This window comes from Vanessa tameamea, chromosome 11 (genome assembly GCF_037043105.1).
Source record: "Vanessa tameamea isolate UH-Manoa-2023 chromosome 11, ilVanTame1 primary haplotype, whole genome shotgun sequence".
NCBI lineage: Eukaryota > Metazoa > Arthropoda > Insecta > Lepidoptera > Nymphalidae > Vanessa > Vanessa tameamea.
In genome coordinates, this window is record NC_087319.1 from 11610000 (window position 1) to 11632793 (window position 22794).

The following is a 22794-nucleotide window of genomic DNA, read 5'->3' on the forward strand; positions in this document are numbered from 1 at the left end:
TAGTTCTATACCAAATAAACCATTTTAGGATTACAGTTTATATGTACTGGTATTTTATAAACCCGATAACTCGTCTCGACTTCGTACGGGTAAATTGAAGAATTTAAGAGATTAGCAAGTAATGAATTGAATATATATACTTATTGAGAGAGTCTTAGCTAAAAATAGCAAAATATTCACAAGTGAGAAATCAAAACTAAGTAAATTTGAATGTCGCCTACGTCGCCACCTACCGTGTTCAAATCAGCTATGAACGTATTAAAGTATTTTAAGAGAACAATGAAAGTAGATACAAAACATAATTATTTAAATATTATATAAGTCGAAATACACTTGGTATTCAATATATAATTGACAAGTTTAGTTACCGACTTAAACAAATGTTTATCAAGCTCAATAAGCCGATGCAAATAGTCGACACTGGTTTAAATCTAAAGACAGTGACTTGGAATCATCCATGAATCTCATTAGTAAGTCAATTGGTACAAGTAATGATTACACATTCAAAGACATCGATACCGTATAATCAGTACCTGATTGCTTTATTCACGTATATAAACGTACATATACCGAATCATTTAGCGTTACTATCGTCAATAAGTCCATTATAAATATAATTCATAATAGTTTCTGACTAATGTGGTTATTGTTATATACAGGCTATAAAACTTCATTAAAAACCGGCGATGTATATTTAAAAAACATGCTTCACATCATGTTTATTAATCTTATAAATCAATTATTAATATAAAAAGGAAGATTGTTTCATTATCTTTATCGTACTTGTAAATTACAAATACAATATAATTAATTAGATTCGACTAATGTTTTTATTTCTTTATCTACGATCAATTACATCTAAATATTATAAGGATATATTATATAAACTTAACACTATTTTTAGTAATAATTGTTAACATATTTATTCATTAGCCATGCGTAATTTGCCCAAAATAAAATAGTACCGATCTCACTGAATTGCGGTCACGAAGGTCAATATCAAATAATAACCGACTATGTAGGTGTTATATTGTGCACAAGTGTGTCTAAACGAAGGCGTATCATCCATTTCCTTACTCTTATAATCCGACGTGACAACAATTAAAGTAGACCGGACCGGAACGATCAGACGAAGAACCGCTACCACTAAACCAACGAGATTTTTATACGACTGCCCAAAAAAGGGTTAATTTTACTTGGTGGTAGGGCTTTGTGCAAGTCCGCCAGGGTATTCTACCGCCCAATAACAGTACTCTGTATTGTTGTGTTCCGGTTAGAAGGGTGAGTGAGCCAGTGTAATCACAGGCACAAGGGACATAACAGCTTAATTCCCAAGGTTGGTGGCGCATAGGTGAAGTAAGAAATGGTTAATATTTCTTACAACGCCATTGTCTATGGGCGGTGGTAACAACTTACCATTAGGTGGACCATATGCTCGTCCGCCAAATAATGTTATAAAAAAAAAATCCATGTATGTATGTGTGTGAGTTTCTTTATTCCATCATTACTTTTACACGCCTAAACAAATTTGGATATGTATTGTTAGAATTCTTACATCATCCTGGGTGACACTGGCTTTAAATTAACTAATTACCTATCTGAGAGCGCTCGTGTTTTTTCATTATTTTTAAGGTAATATAGTTTATATATACGTATTTTAAAACGAAATAATGAAATAATCAATTCGAAAGCAATCAGAACAAAACTCCCATCGCAGATTGGGTAAGCATTAAAATTAATGGCGTCAACTGTAATTTCAAACTTTAAACAATGGATCACTTTTTTTAAGAGCACCCATATTGTTCGTCTCCTCGTCGCTGTACGTAACAAACGTACAAATTCACAATTGGAGCGGACAATTCCAATATTTATGTTAAAAACTATACGATACCTTTTACCGTGCTCTAGTTTCGCCGGAACGTGCTGGGAGCATTGTGCGCTACTGAAGGTATCCGCAAATATTCATTCTCGGAATGGCTCTGTTTTGCTCGGATCCACAAAAACATCTAGGTTTTATGTTTAATATATTTTAAAAGTAGTCGTATTAAATTTCAACCGATTGCATGTCATTCAATTCGTTTTACTACGGACATCATAAATTAGCTCTTGATTAAAGATATCTCCTAAACCATTGATAACTAATGCGTCGTGCCTCATAAATTTAAGAATTTCATAATTTTCTTAAGGATACTATTACCAAATCTTGACCAAATTTTGTACAGACCGCTGGGTACGAATCATTGAAATCGGATAACGTGCTTAAAATATTTTCATTACACATACATAAATCAAATATGTAGTCCAACAAATTGAGAACTTCCATTTTTTGAACTCATCCAAAAATATAAAAAAGATTAAATGTATAAACATTCCTAGTCCAAAACGACAATGAAAAATATTGATAAATAAGAAAGATACGAGTACTGGCAGCTGGACACATAAGCCTCAGTTATATTTTATTAAAGCTATTACATAAGTATTGTTTCTTCTGACTTATGTACGATATATGTTCTGAAATGATAAACACATTTATATAATACCTTTGTCCAATTTAAAACTACGTAGGTAATTGCGTAACCTAGAAGAACGTCAGAATAATTAGAATAATTTTAAATATATTTATAATGATTAAGTTCCGTTAAATTTCCTCTAACGATAATGTTATCTTTTATATACATATGTCCTATATACTTTGTATTTGTTATTTTTGACGGCAATAATAGTCATTTATTTCATATAATCATATATAATCATTTATGGTGATTTTGTCTTGTCATTTATTTTTCCTCTCTTTTTATAAGAGTTGGGCACTTTTTCCAACGATGCTCCTCCATCATCCGTGTTCTTGACAGAATTTCTTCCGACACATGCAGGTTTCCTCGCGTTGCTTATTTTTATATTACTATTAATGTTAGTGACAGTGTTATCATCTTTGCTTCATATTACTTTCGATTAACGCAAGTATTTTCATTCGGTTTAGACTAACTAATATTATATATGCGAAAAATTCTCTATCTGCCTGTCACTCTCTTATGGTCGAACAATTGAACCCAGTTTTATGAAACTAGAATGAACCAAGCTTGCACTCCAAGGAAAGACATAGGCAATTTTTTATGCCTAACAACTGACCAACACAAACAAACAGCGGCGAGCGAATCTGTTGACGAAGTCTAGTAATAATAATTATAGAAAATATAGGCTTATTTTAGCCAACTATTTAATTTTAAATTTCTTATGTTGTCTGTGGAATATTCAGTAATAAATATTGAGGTAATCTTTGTATCCGTATGTCGTGGGGATAATGGCGAGAGTTCATATTTCAAGCAAACAAGTACATAAATTTACAATAATGCTGGACGCGGATTGTCAGACACAGTGTACACACTTGAAATATTTTTATTCATATCCAATTTTAGTATTTTTTTAAATACCTAACCACTGCCAAAGGGGTAAAGAGCATGTGAGTTTCTTGCCGGTTATTGTGTGGTATCTTGTTATTTAATTAATTTCTGTAACATGACAGATTGATACATTTTGTTGATTTTTTTTACTTGGTGTGCAAGTTTGTCTTGATAGGTACCATCCACTATTTTGTTATTCTAATGTCAAACAGCATACTATTATTGTGGTTCGGTTTGAAGGGTGAGTGAACCAGTGAGTTTCGGACAAAATATACCGATCCCATGGTACGAGCGGCTTCTCTAGACGTCAGGTAACAAAACGGACCCATGGCTAAAAGCTTAAATATCTTAAAGTTGTAATTTGTCTTCAAGATTATATTTATAAGTAAATCAAAAGCTTACCTATTTTAGTAGCTGAATATACTTTTTATTTAATAGTAATACATTTTATCGAAGAATATAAATTACTTTTTATTTTTTATTCATTGCAATGACTTTTTTCTTCCATTGAATGTTTTCTTGACATTGAATGTTTTCTTCCACTCAATCTATTTTGATATTATTATTTATTTGTTAACAATTCTAAAGAATCGCCTTCGATATTCAGGTAACGAGACGAATCCCTGTGTTCAACTTTTTTTTCAGTTAAAATGTTGTTGAGAACATTATTGATAGAAAAAAAGGCTACCTGCTCCTGTTGGTACACCCATAATGACCAATAAAATATTTAAACAAGGAAAAGGAATGGATTGACTTACATTTTTATTTAAACAGTAGACCAATAACTTTTTTACCACTGTATTATGGTGAAATAACACTTAAGTAAGTTACCGACTTCATTCTGCTGCCGAAATATTACTTTATCGCTTTTGTAGTCCGACGTGCTTGGCGTGCTAGAACCTTTGCAAACGCCTGTCAACCGCATACGTTAACTTTTACCGGTGATACATAATCATCATGTTCTTTTGCGAAACTAGATTTAAGATATCAAGTCAGATAACAAACAGTACAAACTTAAGCTATAACCTAATTCTACTTTTAAGCTTTAGGTCACAATTTCATAGAGTTCCATATCAGCATTTATGCTAAAAAGGCAAAGAAACATCAACACATACTAAACAAGAGATACGAAACTTAGTATACTATTTATGAAGAGGCAACATTTAGCAATTTAAATCTATCAAAATTGTAATATAAGTAAATACGAAAGTCTCATAAAATCTCTCAGTGTAGGAGGAAGTCTCATTTGACTTTCCTCCTACACTGATTGACATAAACACACGTAAATCGGTCCCAAGAGAGCTTTATCTTAACAGTGCTTATGTAAACATTTATTATATAACAAGGTACTCTCGAAGTCTCGACTGTTTCAGACACTTCAGACACGAGGACAAATAGATAATCTTTATTGCATTATTCAAATAAGACATTCTAACGTTTAAATAAGAACAGACGGCATGGTTCAAGGCAGTTTTGCAGCTTGAAGACATCTTCATCTACCTTAACCGCACCATTATTTTGTTTTGATAACCTAATTTATAATTATTTACCTATGTTGATGTACGACATGAACTTCAAAAACACTGGAGTCCTACTTTGTTAAAACTCACTTCGTATGTCACTCTGAGATCAAATTTGCCCGAAACACGGTAATTAGTTACGTTTATCATTTAAGTGTTAGTTATTACAATCGCATATTAATTTCTGACATTTCTGAGTTTGTTCTTACAGAATAGCCCTACTGGACTTTTAGAAAAGTTTTAATAAAGATTTGATTACAAAAATACTTTTCTTAATCACAAATTCTCCAACATCAAAAAAGAAATATCATTATCATATCATTACATAGTATAAAACAAAGTCGCTTACCGCTGTCTGTCTGTCCCTATGTATGCTTAGATCTTAAAAATTACACTACGGATTTTGTTGCGGTTTTTTTGCTAGATAGTGATTCAAGAGTTAGGTTTACAATGTAGTAGACAAACACTGATAATTTTAGAGGTTTCTAATGTGATGGCGTAAATAAACACATTTTTTTGAGTTTAGATTGCAAACACTGGCTGAATAATACTACAAGATAGATCAAAATAATGTATTACAGTATTGTACACCTTAAAAAGTTCTACAATAAAGTCTGGGATGGTATATGTCTCTTAGGGATAACCCACAATAACCATTTTTTATCCTTAACTTTTTACGAGAAATAATGGCTTATTTTCGAAGTGATTTCAAGCAATACAGCATTAATCCTTATCCAATTAAATACCTTAAATACATTGTGCTTTTAATATAGATCAATATGGCCCTCTACAGCCTGTAATTTAAATAGATATTTTCGAAAATATTACAGACTTAAAATGCAGGGACATAGCGGTTTGTTTTGTCTAATGACAAAAAAGCTTCGAACATGTATATAAAGACATTCATTGAGTATCATCATTGCACCCGTGCGAAGCCGGGGCGGGTCGCTAGAAGTATTATAAAATAACAATCAATGGAATGGGAAAGCCGTAATGCCGTTGTCAATTGAACGGAAACCGCTTTGTTTCTTGCGATCACGTACTATCACACAAAGCTTTGACTTCACAATGGAGCATTTTAATTCATAAGTGCCAATAACCGTTCATCAGCAATTACGACAACAATCATGAGATTGTGTTGAAAGATGCGAATCATTGAAAAGCGGTGAAAAGGTAATACAAATGTACATATTATCTTTGAAATAATTTTTTTATTATTTGTGAACTAAAAGAGGCACCTTTTCGAAAGTCACCTGCGTCCATATACATTAGCACTGTAAGAAATATTAACTGCTTACAATGCACCACTAATCCTGGGAACTATGAAATTATATCCCTTGTGCCTATAATTACACTGGCTCAGCCTTCAAACCGGAACACATCAATACTAAGTGGTGTTTAACGGTTGAATAAGTGATGAGGAAAATATTTTATACATTTCATTTCATAACCAATTCCCCCCAAATACGCCACTGGTTGAAAGAAAACCAGACACTGTGTATAGAGGCTTGTTCTTCCAAGCAAATTCAATTATAACAATTCTATCCGTTTGTGATACAATAACCTTTTATACATATCATGAGAGCCATGGTATTTTTTCTTTTGAATGCTAAAGATAATCGAGTTCTGCTGACCAATTAGTGCGGTCGACCACGAGACTATTTCATATTAATTGGGGGACCCTTTGTGTTGGTTTTCGCTCACAATTCATCCGGAATACGGCAATAGGTCAATTTCAGTCACGCTTTAGGTGAACATTCAAAATTGTAAACATTATTTTTGTAAAGAACTTAAACTTTATTTGTTAAGAATTTTTTATTTAGCCTAAGTTTATTGTAATAAAATATGTTTAATCAAATAGATATGTTATAAAAAAATATTAAAAGAAGAAAAATGAGCCGAATTTAATATAAAGCTAGTTGCTATTACCGAATTCGTCCGGGGAAAAAAATTTTATTGACTTCCCAATCGCAGTGACACCAATCGAGTCTAAACCATCTAGGGACCCACTTAAATACGCACAAAATATATATATTTTTTTATGATATAGATAAGCGGACGAACAAATTGGCCACCTGATGGGAAGTGGTCACCACCGCCCATAGACAATGGCGCTGTAACAAATATTAACCATTCCTTACATCAACAATGCGCTACCAACCTTGGGAACTAAGATGTTATGTCCCTTGTGCCTGTAGTTACACTGGTTCTCTCACCCTTCAAACCGGAACCCAACAATACTGAGTACTGCTGTTTGGCGATAGAAAATCTGATGAGTGGGCGGTATCTACCCAGACGGGCATGTACAAAGCCCTACCACCTAATTCATCGAAAACGCTCTGTCCGTTTAGGTGGAGTTTAATTACATACAAACGAACGATTTATGTAATATATAATAAACACTTTTTGTAATGGGATCTTAATGCTCTTTGCTCTACTTAATTTACATTAGTCGTAGATTAAGATCTCTTAGGAAAACTTTCAACTTTTTTACAACAATTAAGGTTACATTTCTAAATAAAAATCCAACTTACTTTGTTATGTAATATTTCACAAATAAAATCATTTATAATAAAACCATATTTTGTCTCATAAAAATATACACTTTTTTATATCACGTAGCGACGCTTCTCGTCTAATCATCGTCCAACCATCAGAAAAGAAATCACACTGAGTCATCAACGCATAATGGGTAAGACTATAAATAGTTTGTTTTTGCTTTTTTATAATTTCAATACATCAAAGTAATGACTGAGGTGAAAAACGAAAGGCTCAAGTCTCTTTGTTGTATATCTTGGTCGCAGGTGTGGCCGTAGTTTTACATACCACGTAGCAGACGCGCTTGCTACACTTGGTGATTCATTATATCATTTTGCTTTTTATAGTAATCAGACTGCATTAATGTTCTAGACTATGGCTTTAAGGATGCTTTTAAGTTCTTCAGCTGTCTAAGTGTCAACGAAACGCAAAATACAAATCGCATGTTCACACAACCAAACCAAATGAATATTTCTCGAAAAAAGTTCCCACATATTTACAGATTATAAAATATAAATAAAAATAAAATAAAAATATAAACGAGTAATTTAAAATATAATGATAGAATATTTTTTTTATATTATCCCAAATAAAAAACAATTGCCTGTAATTAACAGCAAAATTGTCCAAAAAAATCGTTAATTTAAAAATTAAAAAATACACAGATAATGCAATATTTGTGTTTTCATTATAAAGAACGTATAGACGTTCAGCGTAGTTTCATTAATTGAATATTAAAATTCTTTGAATTTCCAGTTGGCTGAGATCAGAAATTCCTACATTATCATTTAACCGGACAGATTCCGATCATGGATCACTTTGATCTTTGAACGATTATTTTGTTTTTTATAATTATTAAAGGGATCGTGAAAATACTGCCGATGGTAGATTCATCATAGAACAATACACCTGTCAATGTGACACTTTTCACATTGACTGGTGCTTAACGTGAGCGACATTCAAGCCTAAAGGACTGGAACTTTTAAACGTCTAGTTGGTAGAGAAATATTGCCTTCCGTTTTCCAATTAAAAGGGAAAAAGGCATAAAGTGTAATACGATTTAAATCTATATCTATCTACATTAATAAATGACGAGAAAATACTTTTGTAAGCCTATCTGAAACTAATAAGTCAATTTGTACATAAAAATATACCTGAAGACACAGAGCCTTTTGGAGGAGGTCTTAGTAGATAATATTATCGCATAACTAGCTATGTTCACCCGCTTTAAATTAAGATTATTGACGTCACATGGTGACAAGCGTGAAATTTATGTTCCTCTAATTACGTCATTGCCCACTACCTACCAGATGATAACTGTAAAGTACTATCAACACTACGTGTACGTTACATTGCCATGCAAAAAAATGATTTGCACATACACAGGAAACAAATACAACAACCAGACCGCAATCGATTAACACATCTGACTGACTTCTTGATCGTGGTGCCCTAGAATCTATATGTGTCCTGCATAGAGCTCGAGCCTTTTCTACAATATATTCTTCATAAATTTATTATTATTATCATCTTCACAAGCGTGTGTAATTAAAACAAAGTTATTTTAAAGTTCTTGACGTGTATTATTGATTGAATTTCCATACCAAGCCAGTAGTATCAACGGCTAAAAACTACGGCTTTAAAATTATATTTGTGTCAATTTGAATTAGATCTAAGAAGAACGTACGAAGTAATTCGCGTAAGTAGTAAGACGCAATGTAACAAAATTGTACATAAAATTTTATCGTAACTCGACTTACGATAAAGCTCTGTGTCAATCTGAATATACTATTTATTGAACAAAGATAATAACAATAACTTTACTTGATAAAAAGTAGATGAGTAACAGAACAGGCTTGTTAGACTTGCGTGAATCTCTATCCAAGGAATGGAGCAAATTCAGGAAAATTCGACGTTCCATTTATGGCCACTGCGCTGCCAGCCGTGAGATCTAAATGGTTATGTTCATTTCGACTTTAACTACACTAGCTAACTTCCACTTTACGACGAAACACATAAACAAAGCGTTGTCTCTTAGCGATAAAATGTCTGCAGAGTGGGTGGATCCTCCTAAAAGGACGCCAGAGAAACCTGAGGAGTGATGAGTTTATTAACACATTTGAAATTACACAACGGCTTTTGTTTTCGTTTAATAAGACAATTATTAAGGTAACAATGTCGCAGATATATTTTAGGTCAAGTTGCCAATTAATGTTTTAAAACATATTTGTATAACGAGTCGTCGCCCGCGGCTCTGCTCGCGTTTTAGGCGTTGGTCGTCAGATATTAGGCATATAATAAATTCTTATGTCCTTCCTTGGAATTTAAGCTTAATATATATATTAAATTTCATCAAATTCGGTGAAGTGGTTTAGCAGTGAAAGAGCAACAGAGAGTTGCTTTTGCATTTATGATGTTAGTATAGATGTATGTTACTGAGTTATCTTTAATTGGATTAAAATTTAAAGGAAGCATTATATTTAAAAATGATATTTCAACGCAGATGAAACAGGCCACCGACTCGACGAACTACCAACGTGATTTAATTAAATTAAAATACTAGAACCGATATGCAGAGCATTTTATGTATCATTGTAACTATATCTTTAGAGACAACAATTATCAGATTACATTTACGTACCAAAATAATGTTACTGTCCAGTAAAATCTATTTTGAAATTCAAATATTTAACATAAGGATTTAAGGTCACGTTTGGTCAAGTCAAGACTTTTTACATTTTAAATAAAAGCTGTTTTTGCCTTCCTTTGCATGCAGTAGCCTTCACAATTTTCCTTCAAAACATTTATAAGCGTTCACTGGTTTTATATGATACCGAATAAAATTATTTGATACCTTATCTATAAAATAGCGACCAAAACATTAAATATACATAAAAACACTGTATACTTTAAGTATTATTAGCAAATATAATATGTTATTTAAGTAACATTTAACATAATCATCTAGAACAGACTATAGAGTAAAAAATGGTTATGAAAGCAGAGAAAATCAATTGCAGCTAAATAACAGAGGTTAACTGGATCAGACCGCTTGCAATATTGGGGCATCGCGTTTGGGGTGCAACACCTTGCATAGATCAATACCTGCCACAAACAACCATTGCGTGCAGACTTTATTACGAATTTGATATTTCTAGAAAGTTCTTTTCGATAAAAATAATCTTGTTCATGAGTCCATCTTGGTTTTTTTTTCTTAATACATTTTATTTGCATGGATTTATGGTGAACCTGATTCAAAACTAAAAATGAGATTAATACTGTCTTCAATGTTTCAATAAATGATAAATGTATAAGGTAAAAGGAACGTAACAAAACCTTCTTCTTTAACTTTATCAGGTCAAACTTTCTAGGCAACACTGATGACAGAATCAGGTACAATAACAATACAGGCTCAAATATCCTTGAAATAAGCTCAAAAGTTAAGTCTGACGCCGCACTGGACACCGCTTTAAACTTTGTTTCCAACATAAATCAGAGCACATTTAATTTGAATTTTGCAGAGCGAAATTGTAAAATACTTCTGGTTAAAAACAGGCTAAACAATCTTCCAAGAGATATAATATTACTAAAACATGAATATGATACAAATAAGGACAAAATAACTAAATTGTGATAAATCCATTATTAAGATCCAAAATAGAACCATGTTAATATCAATAAATCCATTAATAAAAATGCAGAATTACATCACACGCACGCCCCTACTGACGTCAGTGGGGGCGTTCACCCTGCCCCACTAACCCAGACTGAAATCAAATGTAAAAAGACTCCTTATAAGACCAACAGAGATCTTTGCCTGAACACTACTACTTATTTGCAATGAGAAATAGAAGCAAACAAGTTGTTCCTGTTTCTCTTCGCATATAAGATACTTCAATATTGTTCTGAAATGTAGCTTCGTTTGTTTAAGTTACTGGAACTGGAACTATTGATATAATTAGAAAGCCTATAAATAAATCTTATAGGCAATAAAGGGTATATTTTAGTTCGTTAAACTAAGGTAATCCACTTAACTACTACAAATAAACTAATTAAGGAATTTTAAGTATATTCATTATTTAACACAAATAAGCGAGAAAAATTAACATATTTTATCTCTGTTATATATTTTTATATATTTATATATTTAACTCGTTGCGCTCGTTTTTTTTCATTTACTTTAGTTTATTTGTAAAATAAATTTCTGCGAATATAAGGCAACTAGAAATTTTCAGGGCAAATGAAATTCGAGAAAAAAGTACCAGAGACACGAAATTACGGCACAGCGTACGTAATAATTTCATAGACATAAATAAGAGTCTTTCATGACGAGCAGTTAGAGGGATGCGTATCTTGAAAATTAAAATACGACTTACCACTACGACATTCATATAAGATATTTTTTCTAATACAGAAAAGTATAATTCTGCAGCAATAAAAATACCATGTACCAGTAACTGTACCAGTAAAATTTGATCCTAAAGAAAATAACAAACACCAAATATTTGCATACAGAAAAATTCAAATTCTAAGTTGTATCAAAGGCTAAGAAAGAAAAAGACCAAATATAAAAAAAAATCAAGAGATATTTAAAGATTCCATTTGAACTAAAAGGTCGAAGGGATGCCACCGATAAATACGTTACTAAGTGACGTAGAATACACTACATTTAGAAAATATTATTCACTATGAGTAACGTACTACGTGACGAGAGTAATGAGCCGACCGGAAACTCTAATACGAGAATTTATATCCAAAACAAAACATAAACACTTGAAATGGAAGATATACTACAAATATGAAAAAATAATAGCGACGCACTAGTTTTATGTGCAAATATAAAACTTACATTTTAAAACTGCCTGCTATAATTTCTGGAATGTAAAATCCGTCAAGTGGCACTTGCAAAAACAGCAATCGGTTTTACGAATACGCAAAGTTTTAAGTTTTTTTTTGGGATCCACTCAAATTAGGTAATTTTTAAGGGAAAAATTAAATATTATTGGATGAATATGAGATTATGCATAAATATTTAGTTCAAATATAATAATTTAAAATTAATTCGTTTATAAATTGGTTTTCGTTTCATATTCCTTTATCGTTTCAAGCTTTAAACGAATACATTTTATTTTTTCTACATAAGTACCAATAATATGTTTATAAATGGGATTTTAAAAGTTCCCCGAGAATAAAGTGGACAAAAACGTAAACCAAACATTCTCTTCTTCTTTACAGATACAGCAATTTCTATTTTTTTCGAGACAAAGACGAAAATATAAATCAGTTCATTATAATTGCTCGTAGCCCCACTTATTCCAACGCGCTGCTCAGATTTTGTTTGATGCATACACATGTACTATAATTTCACGTATTGACAAATTATGAACATAAACGTTCCATGGTATGTACATGGCCGGATTTTACATTAGCAGCCTGTAAATTAGCCCACTGCTGGGCTAAGGCCTCCTCTCCCTTTGAAGAGAGGGTTTGGAGCACATTCCACCACGTTGCTCCAATGCGGGTTGGTGGAATACACATGTGGCACAATTTCGTTGAAATTAGACACATACTGGTTTCCTCATGATGTTTTCCTTCACCGCCGAGCACGAGATGAATTATAAACACAAATTAAGCACATGAAAATTCAGTGGTGCCTGTCTGGGTTTGAACCCGAAATCATCGGTTAAGATGCACGCCTTCTAATAACTGGGCCATCTCGGCTCTGCCGAATTCTAACCGGTGATTATCGATCAAGATTTCACCATTTTTTTTTTACGCAGTTTTAACCTTCATAAAGGTGGACATTGGATCCTAAAGACATTGGGTTATGTGGGATTCTTACCCACTAATACCACTGCCATGTCTGTCTCAGGTATGGTTTGGAGAGGCTGCGAAATCGTGTCGATATAAGGCAACCCGCCGGTTTTGCTTCGCTCCCCACAATCCTCGTTAGTGTGTACAGCAGCGAAGCCAAAAGGACACGCGCGACCTCCATCTTTTCCCCCCCAAGCGTCGGAGATGTAAGATTCAATCCGCTGGCCCATCTAAACGGAAATCCTAGGAGGTTTTAGCGGGTAGGACGGGGCCTTCTGCCCTGGGAGTCCCACATATCCGTCCCGGTCCCCCTTCGGCCGGGCGGAATGCGTAAATGCATTTCCTCCTAGTAAAAAAAAAAAGATAGTTGAAGGCATATCCTTCTTTGTTATAGAAAAATGCCAACCAAACAACAAACTTGGATATTTTTAGTACAAAATTTATCGTGATATATTGAATATATTACGAAGATAACCATCGCTTAGACGATTAGCACGATCAGAAGCTATGAAAGCACACTGTCAAAAAATAAATATAAATTTTACTTGAATTTACTGTCTGTAACATTGGCATGCAAGCGAATAAGCCTTGACTTGCTTAAAGACGCTTACTGACTGCAATGGTAATCAGTGATGTTTAGTTATAGAATAAGTAAATATCACCATTTTGGTACCATGCTGGGATAGTACTAAGTGGTATCTCAAAAAAGCTGGCAAAAAATTGACTAAGTTTTCGCAGGCCCATAGGTTTTGGATTTGAACCTCAGTTCGGGCCAGTAAAAAGTTACTGAATTTTCTGTACAGAAAATCTCATTCGCAGCCGGAGTGTATTAAATTGGCAGTTTTAAAACTGTTACCTCAGAAAGCAAGTGAAACCTACGTGATACTACGCTTGAACTCTTTTCGATGGTTTCGGATTTCCCATCCTTATACACATAAGGATGGGAAGTCCCCGGAATGCCTTTATAGGAACCCGAGAATGCCTTTATGTTTACGCATGAACTTTTACAACATAATATATACCGCGCAGATGGCTGGTGTCACTTTAGGGTTCGCCTTGGCCGAAATCGGTCTGGAGGACATCATCAAATGACACAAATTTTTATCAGACATCTACCGAACATTAACGTAGTAAAACTAATATTAAAATTACAATATTACATTTGATTACATGGGAAAATTCACACGTTCACAATATCATAATTATCCAAAAAAAATACACAGTGTGTCGAACGGCCATTAATTTAAACAAAACAGAATAGTATCAGCTTGTTATCGTGACATTAATTAGCGTAATTGTTTTTATCAAAGGCCTATTTAATCATATATTTATAATTATGTTAATAAAGAAGATATTATACGGCTTTGTAACTATAACTAACGAGATGTTGTATTTTAGTGTGTGGAAGTACAAATTGATTATGCGAGATCTGAGAATTCAATGGGGATGTCCCCATAGATATGTATCTACTATAGTTATGTCCTGTGTATCTGACAATTCAATAGAAATTGACGCTGTAAAATTATTACCCATTCCTTATATCGCCAATGCACGGCCAACCTTGGGAACTCAGATATTATGACGCTTGTGCCTGTAGATACACTGGCTTGTCTTACTCTTCAATCCAGAACACAACGATATCCCTAAACTCCTACCCCCTAATAGCAAAACTTAGTGTATTGCTGTTGACGGGCTTGCACCAAGCCCTATCAAGACACTATTTTTTTCACCAAAAAACGTCGAACGTCAATCTTAACTAGATATTTCTACTATTCGTAGTTAAAACGAATTGTACTTTGAATATTAACGATATTTATATTAATATTTATAATTTATTAATACCGTATGCAATTATAGATAGGATCAATGAAATATACGACTTCATCTCATTTCGGTAAAAATATAAATAGACGTAAATATAATAACATATTATCAGAAAGATCTCTGTTGAAACATTTGTATAATTTAACTAAATTTACATTTTCGTGGCAACGACGATCTTCACTAACCGTACTTTTATTGGAACTATGCAATCTACAAAACTAGTTTTTTTATCTAACCAGTGAATGCTTTTCTCAGAAGCTAGTACATATTTTGAAAGTTTGTGATGGTACCAAATGACAGTTAATCAATAGAAAAGCTAAATCAGATACGGGAGTGATCCTATTAAATATCTATTAGATATTTGAAATATCACTTTGCTAAATAGTTTATTCGATTTTACACCAAATAGGCTGACGAAGTTATCACCCCAGATAAAATGACTATGAATTTAAATCTAAAATTAGTAAATATTTCCAATTGCGCTGGTACTTTAAACGAATGGATATAAAAAGGCAGACGTACAAAAGGGTAACATTATCGTAAATGGTTACCACTAACGCCACGAACAACAACTTTCGGCAATATTAATAATATTAAACATTACGTTCCTTATGCCTTTAAACCCAGGCTCAATCTTCAAACCGCAACACCGCAATACAAATAATTTCTGTTTGTTGGTACCCAGACAGGTTCACAAAGTCTTACCACTAAGTATATTTCTGCTAGTTTAAGTAGATTCAATCCAGGCGTTTTCAATGTTAAGGTATTCGTATTATTAATATCTTTATACCGTAAAGTAAAAAAAATTTAAAAAATAGATGCCAGTTGTAAGTATTTTATTGTTTGTCCTTTGTAACAAATAATCATTGCCCTGTGTGTGCAAATTAAAACCAGTAATCAAAATTTAAATTGAATTATATTCGACACGATTAGAAAACACCAATAAAATAATTAAATAATTCTACTAATGACAACATTCATAGATGAAACTGTATCAAGGCGTTGCTAGATTGGAATTTAAATCCTTCTAAGACGCTAGCATGATCGATCTTGCTCATGTTGTCTGTACTTGAACGTTACACAATGAAGTTTAGAACCTTTCGCCGGCGGATTTGCCATTTCCTTACTAAGATATAGTTTATTTCCTGCAGTAAACGAGTTTACGGTCAGGGGGTGGTATTTTGTTGAGATTCGATTCGAATATATGAACGTACTAGATATTTCAATAGGTCATGGTCAATTTTGACGTCAAATTCGTCTTCATTTGTTTTCAATAGATTTATTTTAATTGTGATACGATTTGTTTTTGCTTTAAATTAAGCGGCGCAATGATATCCGTAATTGAAACACAGAGATGTTTTAAACTTGTTTAAATTTTCCTAATTGATCTTGAATTAAATAATCAAATTTTAAAGCAACTCTGTATATTCATTGAATTACAAAATCAATTAGTACTAAGCGAGAGCGCATTAGGAAGAAACAAATTAGTTACGTACGACAACAATATTTGTCTCAACTCAGGCAATAACTTAAATGCGACGACTAAACTTACAAGGTAGAAGGTTCAAGCGGATGCAAGTCGGAATATATGTTCTATTGAACTAGAAAAATATAATCTAGTATGACGGTTAAGGACTTTTGAATTCTCATATTATAGGATTAAATTAAATGTAGAGAAACAAATTAAAACCTTAAAAACTTTTCCACGAAATTAATAACATCATTATTTTAATTAATATTTATCCTGCGTAAATATCAATCGCAAAAATTTTTGTTTTTTTGACGACATGAGATGACATGACGACAATTTGTGTGTTATTTGTATGCTATATTTGAATCTGAAATGTTGCGTATGTATTAATTTAACTGTACAAATCTCATCGCATGGACCCAATGCACACTGGAAGGCCTCTATTGCGCGCCGTATATCCCTTCCATATCTATTGGCTTTCGAAACCAATATGATTCATTGTTGAGCAAAACGTTTGTTGACTTGCCAAATATTGTGATTCGATCTAAGTTTTTTTGACCTAGTTCTAAGGCACTAGGTTGTTTATAAAAAGATTTAAAAAAATATGATTTACAATGATACATTAGATCAACTTTAGGCTCATTATAATTATCAAACTGATAATACATGTACTTGAAATACCAGAATTTCTATTTTGATGATATAAAGTAGGGTGATAGTTACTAGTGTTGAAGGTTGTTTTGAGTATTATAATAATGTCAGTGATAAAATTAAGTTTCGAAATAAATGCTTTTATTAATAATGCTACAGTGTTCAATTATGATATTCTAAAATACTAAATAAATATTAATTTTAATTGTTTGATATGTTTTACGCGTCGGATTTGATCAGCGTTTTGTGATGGACTGACTCAAAATTTATTAACACGAGCCACGTGTGTTGCTACTTGCTGTGTCAGGGGTTCGGTGGTCATTGCACCAACATAATCCTAACACACAACATACGTTGTTAGAATATAAGTAAATGAACCTATATATTATACTTTACCGCTAATGTCGATACGTTTGGTAAGTGGGCCAAATAAATTGCACTTCTCTGACAGTTACGAACATCTCAACACCAAAAGCAGTTCAAAGTTAATAGTGATTGCTTTGTCAATAAAACCTTTACAAGATACAAAGTATACGAGGGCCAACTTAATGTACACCATATAGCTCTCTTATCAAGACAACAATTGACGACATTTATAAAAAATGCTGAAAATTTATCATTATCAGGTAGAATTTTCTAGAAAAGGTAAGACATTCACAAACTGTAGTTTTCGTTTACGTTATATAATAAACATCAAAACTATATATGAAATGAAAGTGGTTGGTCTATAAATAGAAACGTTGGCAATTTGCCAGGAACTTAATGGTTTAAATTTTAATTCAAATTTAAATTACAACGTGCCAAGTTCTGATATTGTTAGATGGTAATCTTTGAGATATGAAAAGATTAAAGGTCACGATTAGTAAGACCAAATGGTGCATAAATACGTCTTATACTTGGCCCTTATCTGATGTTGACGAAGCTTTTCTCTACAATTCATCTCAATCTCTGTTTCATATTACTCTCTATTTCCACATCTCACACCTAACACATAACACCACTCATCTTTTCGGTCTCACCTTATAAATACATTCATACATAATTCTCTTCTTGATGACATCCATACCACGACAATCGGTGCCCTTTATGCCTATCTTCTAGTTCTCCTCGTCAAACTAGTCTTTTAGGTACGGGTTCATAGTAACACCGATTTTTTAATTGGTCATACGGTCAATACTTTAGATCTATTTATTGAACTAGCTCGCCAAAAAATGAGGATATATTATGTCTTTTGTTTTTCGCTTTTCGTTAGTAATTTCAATGTTTAATATTCATGGTTGACCGTAAGTTATTATTCCAGTCCAGGTAGGTATAGTGGTAATTGATTGGTTACGTAAGTTTGTTCGTTTAAGGGTTAAGCTGTAAAGAAGTAGATTGGCAAATCTGTAGTAAAGACAGAATATATAGTTTAAAAATGGTAAGAAATTAGAGAATACAAATTTATAACTGAATATATCAGTTTCCGATTTTATTATCCGGATTTCGTTGCCAACTAAAAGTCAGGTTAGTGCCAGTAACAAGTACGTCAAAAGCTCAGAGTCAAGTTGGAACTTGCGTTGACTTGGATTTTCTTATCGCGACCCATATCCCGTTTTGTTACATCAAATTTTGCATAAAACTTCTCATGTTTATACCTTATTGAATGCTGCAGGTTTTTTCAGGTGTTCAGTATTATAATTTACGGTAAAAGAATGTATGTACTCTCTGGTTCGGTCTTTTTCGTGCCTCGGATGAAATTTACATCAAATTTATAGTCGAAATTTCAAGCTATATCACAAAGTCGCCACTTCTGTCTGTCTAAACCCGATAAACTCCAAAACAACCGAAAATATTCTCATACTGTGGACAATCAACCAACGGACGGAGTAATTCATGAGAAAAGATTAAGTACATAATTAAGGTTTTGTTAAAAATGACTGAAATATGGCGATGTTTGTTCAAGCTTACCCGATGTACCCTACATAACCCAGTAGAATTACACGTATTACGGTATAACAGTTTTAAGTATATCCTTATTCTACCCGCGCAATCTTTGTTTTTGTTTCTCGCTGGAAAAACGCGTTCCGCGCTTCCCTCACGGACGGAAGTGGAGGGGTATGTGGGACTCGCCGCTGCCCTGGGTTCCGAGTGCGCCCCGGTACACCAGAAAACCCACTAAAAAACCAGCGGTACCCTCTCCATCTTTCGGCGGGCGTCACGGGATCTCTTACGCATGCTACCGTGACAGACCCGTGCAAACCGAGTTCAATATATAAAAATACTATATTCATGATTTTCAAAAATCTAACAAAGGTTTGGAAAGCAATAGTTTTTTTGGACACCCTACTCCTCTACATTGACTGCAGAAATTATAATTAAAAAATGACACAATTACGTAAATTAATTAACATAATCAGACAATTGACAATACATGAAAAGTTGAAAGTGATCAAAACATACATTATTATTATTAACCAGATATTTCTATAAATTTTATGTCTATAGTCTATCAATAAAATGAGAAATTTTCATAAAATGAATGGTAAATTATTATCACAACTGAGATACTGCTTTTAATATATAATTTTAATAGAAATATTATTAATTTTTAGCCTTTTATCTTAAATTTTATAACGCTTTCATTATGTAATGAACAAAGACCAATAGGAGCCTTGAGTGCTTGTTGAAAAGTAAAGAGAAATTTCCTGCACTGTTGTACAAATTATTGAGTTATTTTACAATCACCTAAATAAATAATATTAAAACTGTATGCCAAAGTCAGTTAAAATTTTAGGAATTGATAAAGTCACAAGTACATATAACTAACAGCATCTGATAAGATAAATTGAATCAACATTTCAATGTTATTAACGGGAGAGTAATAAATTTGCATTAGTTATAAATCTTGATAAGTGTGGATGACGAAACATATTCCATACCAAACATTATATATATAATAATATATTATGTATAAAAACAACAACATATTTTAATAAGATAAAATAATACTCTTTATAAATGATATGATAATTATTTATGATTTATGTTTATATAAATTGCATGCAGGAGAATATATAACAGGGTTATGGAATTTGAATGTATTTTCTTTAAAATAAAATAAATTATTATATTATTTATAAGAAGACTTACCTCTTCAATATCCTTATGAAATTTAATCGGCCTCATCAAATAAAATTGCACAGCAAAGTACACAAAGTTAATAATTATAAATGCACTGTTCCACACCACAGCATCTAGGTAGCACTCAATACTCCAAGCCCAGAGGCCTGAAAAGGCACAGCCAAGTACCAGAGCCACTCTCAGCCAGATCAGCCCGGTGGGTGTATGTGGGGCCAGGAAGGATAACAGGAAGAACACATTGGCTGCTTGAAAAAATATATGATTTATCGGACGCCACTTGGGGCAGTGGTTAAGATATAAGTCCCACATCGATGTACGCTCTTGGATCGTCACGTTTACGAAGTCGTTCCCGGCTGACGATTTCGTCGTCTCTAGCAACCCCATGCCGTCCGTTACCGCCGTCGTCCCTACGTCACTTTCCGCTGTCGCCACCTCCGTGGTGACATTTTGCAAGCCAGTAATCATTCCGATGGCTAAGGCACTGAGAAACAACATAGTCCCACCAAATAAAACTCTTCCGATCCACTTTAAGCATCGACGTTTTCCCGGCGACGTTTGGCATTGGCGCGCTATTTTTTTAGCTCAATTAAGCACAGCTGTTCTTAAAAAAATATTTAGTAACATGAAGGTATTTACACTATTTGCGAACTGATTTTTTTTTATTATTTTAATAAATGAATAGAACTGCAATAACACAAAGATACTATTTCAGGAAAATCATAACTTTCATACCACGGAAATTATTAAACAAAACGCGGGACAACAAATGCAGTCAAGAGTCCAAAATAAATATTAGAAAAACAGTGAAGCAAACAATCGAAGCTTGCGGAATGACAGTCAGCAATAGCGCTTGACATAACAAATGACAGTAGTTACATGTTACCATATTCTGTTTTATTATATTCCTACGGTTAATTTGATTCAGAATTAGATTATTATTTAAAAACAATTATATATACAACAGAATTTAACCTTAAATAATATTTGTTGTAATTAAATGATGAATGTCTTTGATCATCGATAATTCAATATACCGAAAAGTTCTAAAAAGCAGCATTTCTCAACTGTCATAACATGTGCAGTCTGCACTTCATGTTGACTTTCAGTATATATGTATTATCTATGATGTTGACATTTATAGGTTTTTCTTTCTGGCGCCTATTGTTTTGTTGTAGAGCGAGTATTTTGCGTAATATATTAATCTTAAAATATGTATGAAATTATGAATAAAAATGGCTGTACCTTTTGATATGTTGTTACATCCAGAATTATTGTCAAATGAGCAGTTAATACAAGTCATTCAAGAGGTAAAACAGGGCTCTAAAAATACACCGACAAATTTGTAATTTTTGACGTATTTAACTATGAACTGTTTATTTTAGAGGCATTTACGAATAAATAATTTACAAATAAAGGCAAGAGACGAGCTTTTAGATCTGTTTCACCAATTTTGTGTTCCGTATGGGCAAAGAAAATATCGTGATTCGGGTCGAGGTAAAATTTTGAACGAAGTCCGTATGTCGAACGCTGAGTCAGCCAAGAACTTGGATGCAATCAATAATAATTATATTAATAACAGAAAAAAAACATTTTCAAATGCTGAAAGATTAAAACCTTCATCTGATATGCTCTCTGGTCAGATGAAAAGGATTAAGCTAGACAGCAATAATATCCATAATAATAGCCATAACAACAAGAGGAAGATGTCCATTGACGCTGTAAGTTTTTTATCAATATAAGGTCTCATTAAACAATCCTGATGATGATGTCTTTCTTAACAAAACATTGAAAACTGCACAAATACAAAGGCACTCTCTATTCCTTCTATCTCATAATCCCATAGAACAATACAAATCCAATGCAACTGGAAAGTCATCAACTGCTTTACATGCTTTAAGGAATGGTAGTATTAACTCAACTCTCTGATTTTGGGCTGCTACCGAGACCCCTGGTCCTGTGAACTCAGGACCTTAAGATTTGCAGCCTTATAAGCTAGCCACTAACCTTACGAGGCAATTATCAATCAAAACCATACTGTAGATAATCACTATTTTATTTAAAGTGTTATAGTATGAACAAAACTCAAATTAATTTAATTTTTTTTAGGTAAACTCTCCCACTGGCAGTCCACCAATTAAAAAAGAAAGAAAACCAATAACATGGCCGTAATTGCTCAAGCGTATATAATCTATAAAAATCATGTAATATAATTTTAAACTTTACAATGAAGGTAAACATTATCTATATAGGCCCCGTGCGTATTGCATGTGGCGCCACCCTCGCAGCTCAATCGGAAAGTTAGTGTGTTTTTCTTGTTCCAATCGATCAAACGTTTCGTGGTAGGAAAGACACTTTCTATCGTAGCACCTTTTTTAAATTTTTCAACCTGACTCTTCTTTGGTTGATTCCAATCTTGTGGCTGATCAGTTTTCGAATTTGAACTTTCATTGTCAAT

The 22794-nt window shown here is 33.0% G+C and overlaps 1 protein-coding gene across 2 annotated transcripts in view; it reads right to left on the minus strand.

Annotated features, from left to right (window-relative positions):
* LOC113392160 (blood vessel epicardial substance) overlaps positions 1 to 21195 on the minus strand; it is a 52003-nt gene extending 30808 nt beyond the window's left edge. The window contains exon 1 of one of the 2 annotated variants that reach the window (XM_064216289.1): positions 20349 to 21194. In XM_064216289.1, coding sequence (XP_064072359.1) covers positions 20349 to 20834 — 486 coding nt within the window. In that variant the 5' untranslated portion in view covers positions 20835 to 21194. Of the gene's footprint in view, positions 1 to 20348 lie in introns of both variants that reach the window. The other variant, XM_064216290.1, reaches the window with a different exon arrangement.
* Between the last annotated feature and the right edge of the window lie 1599 nt (positions 21196 to 22794).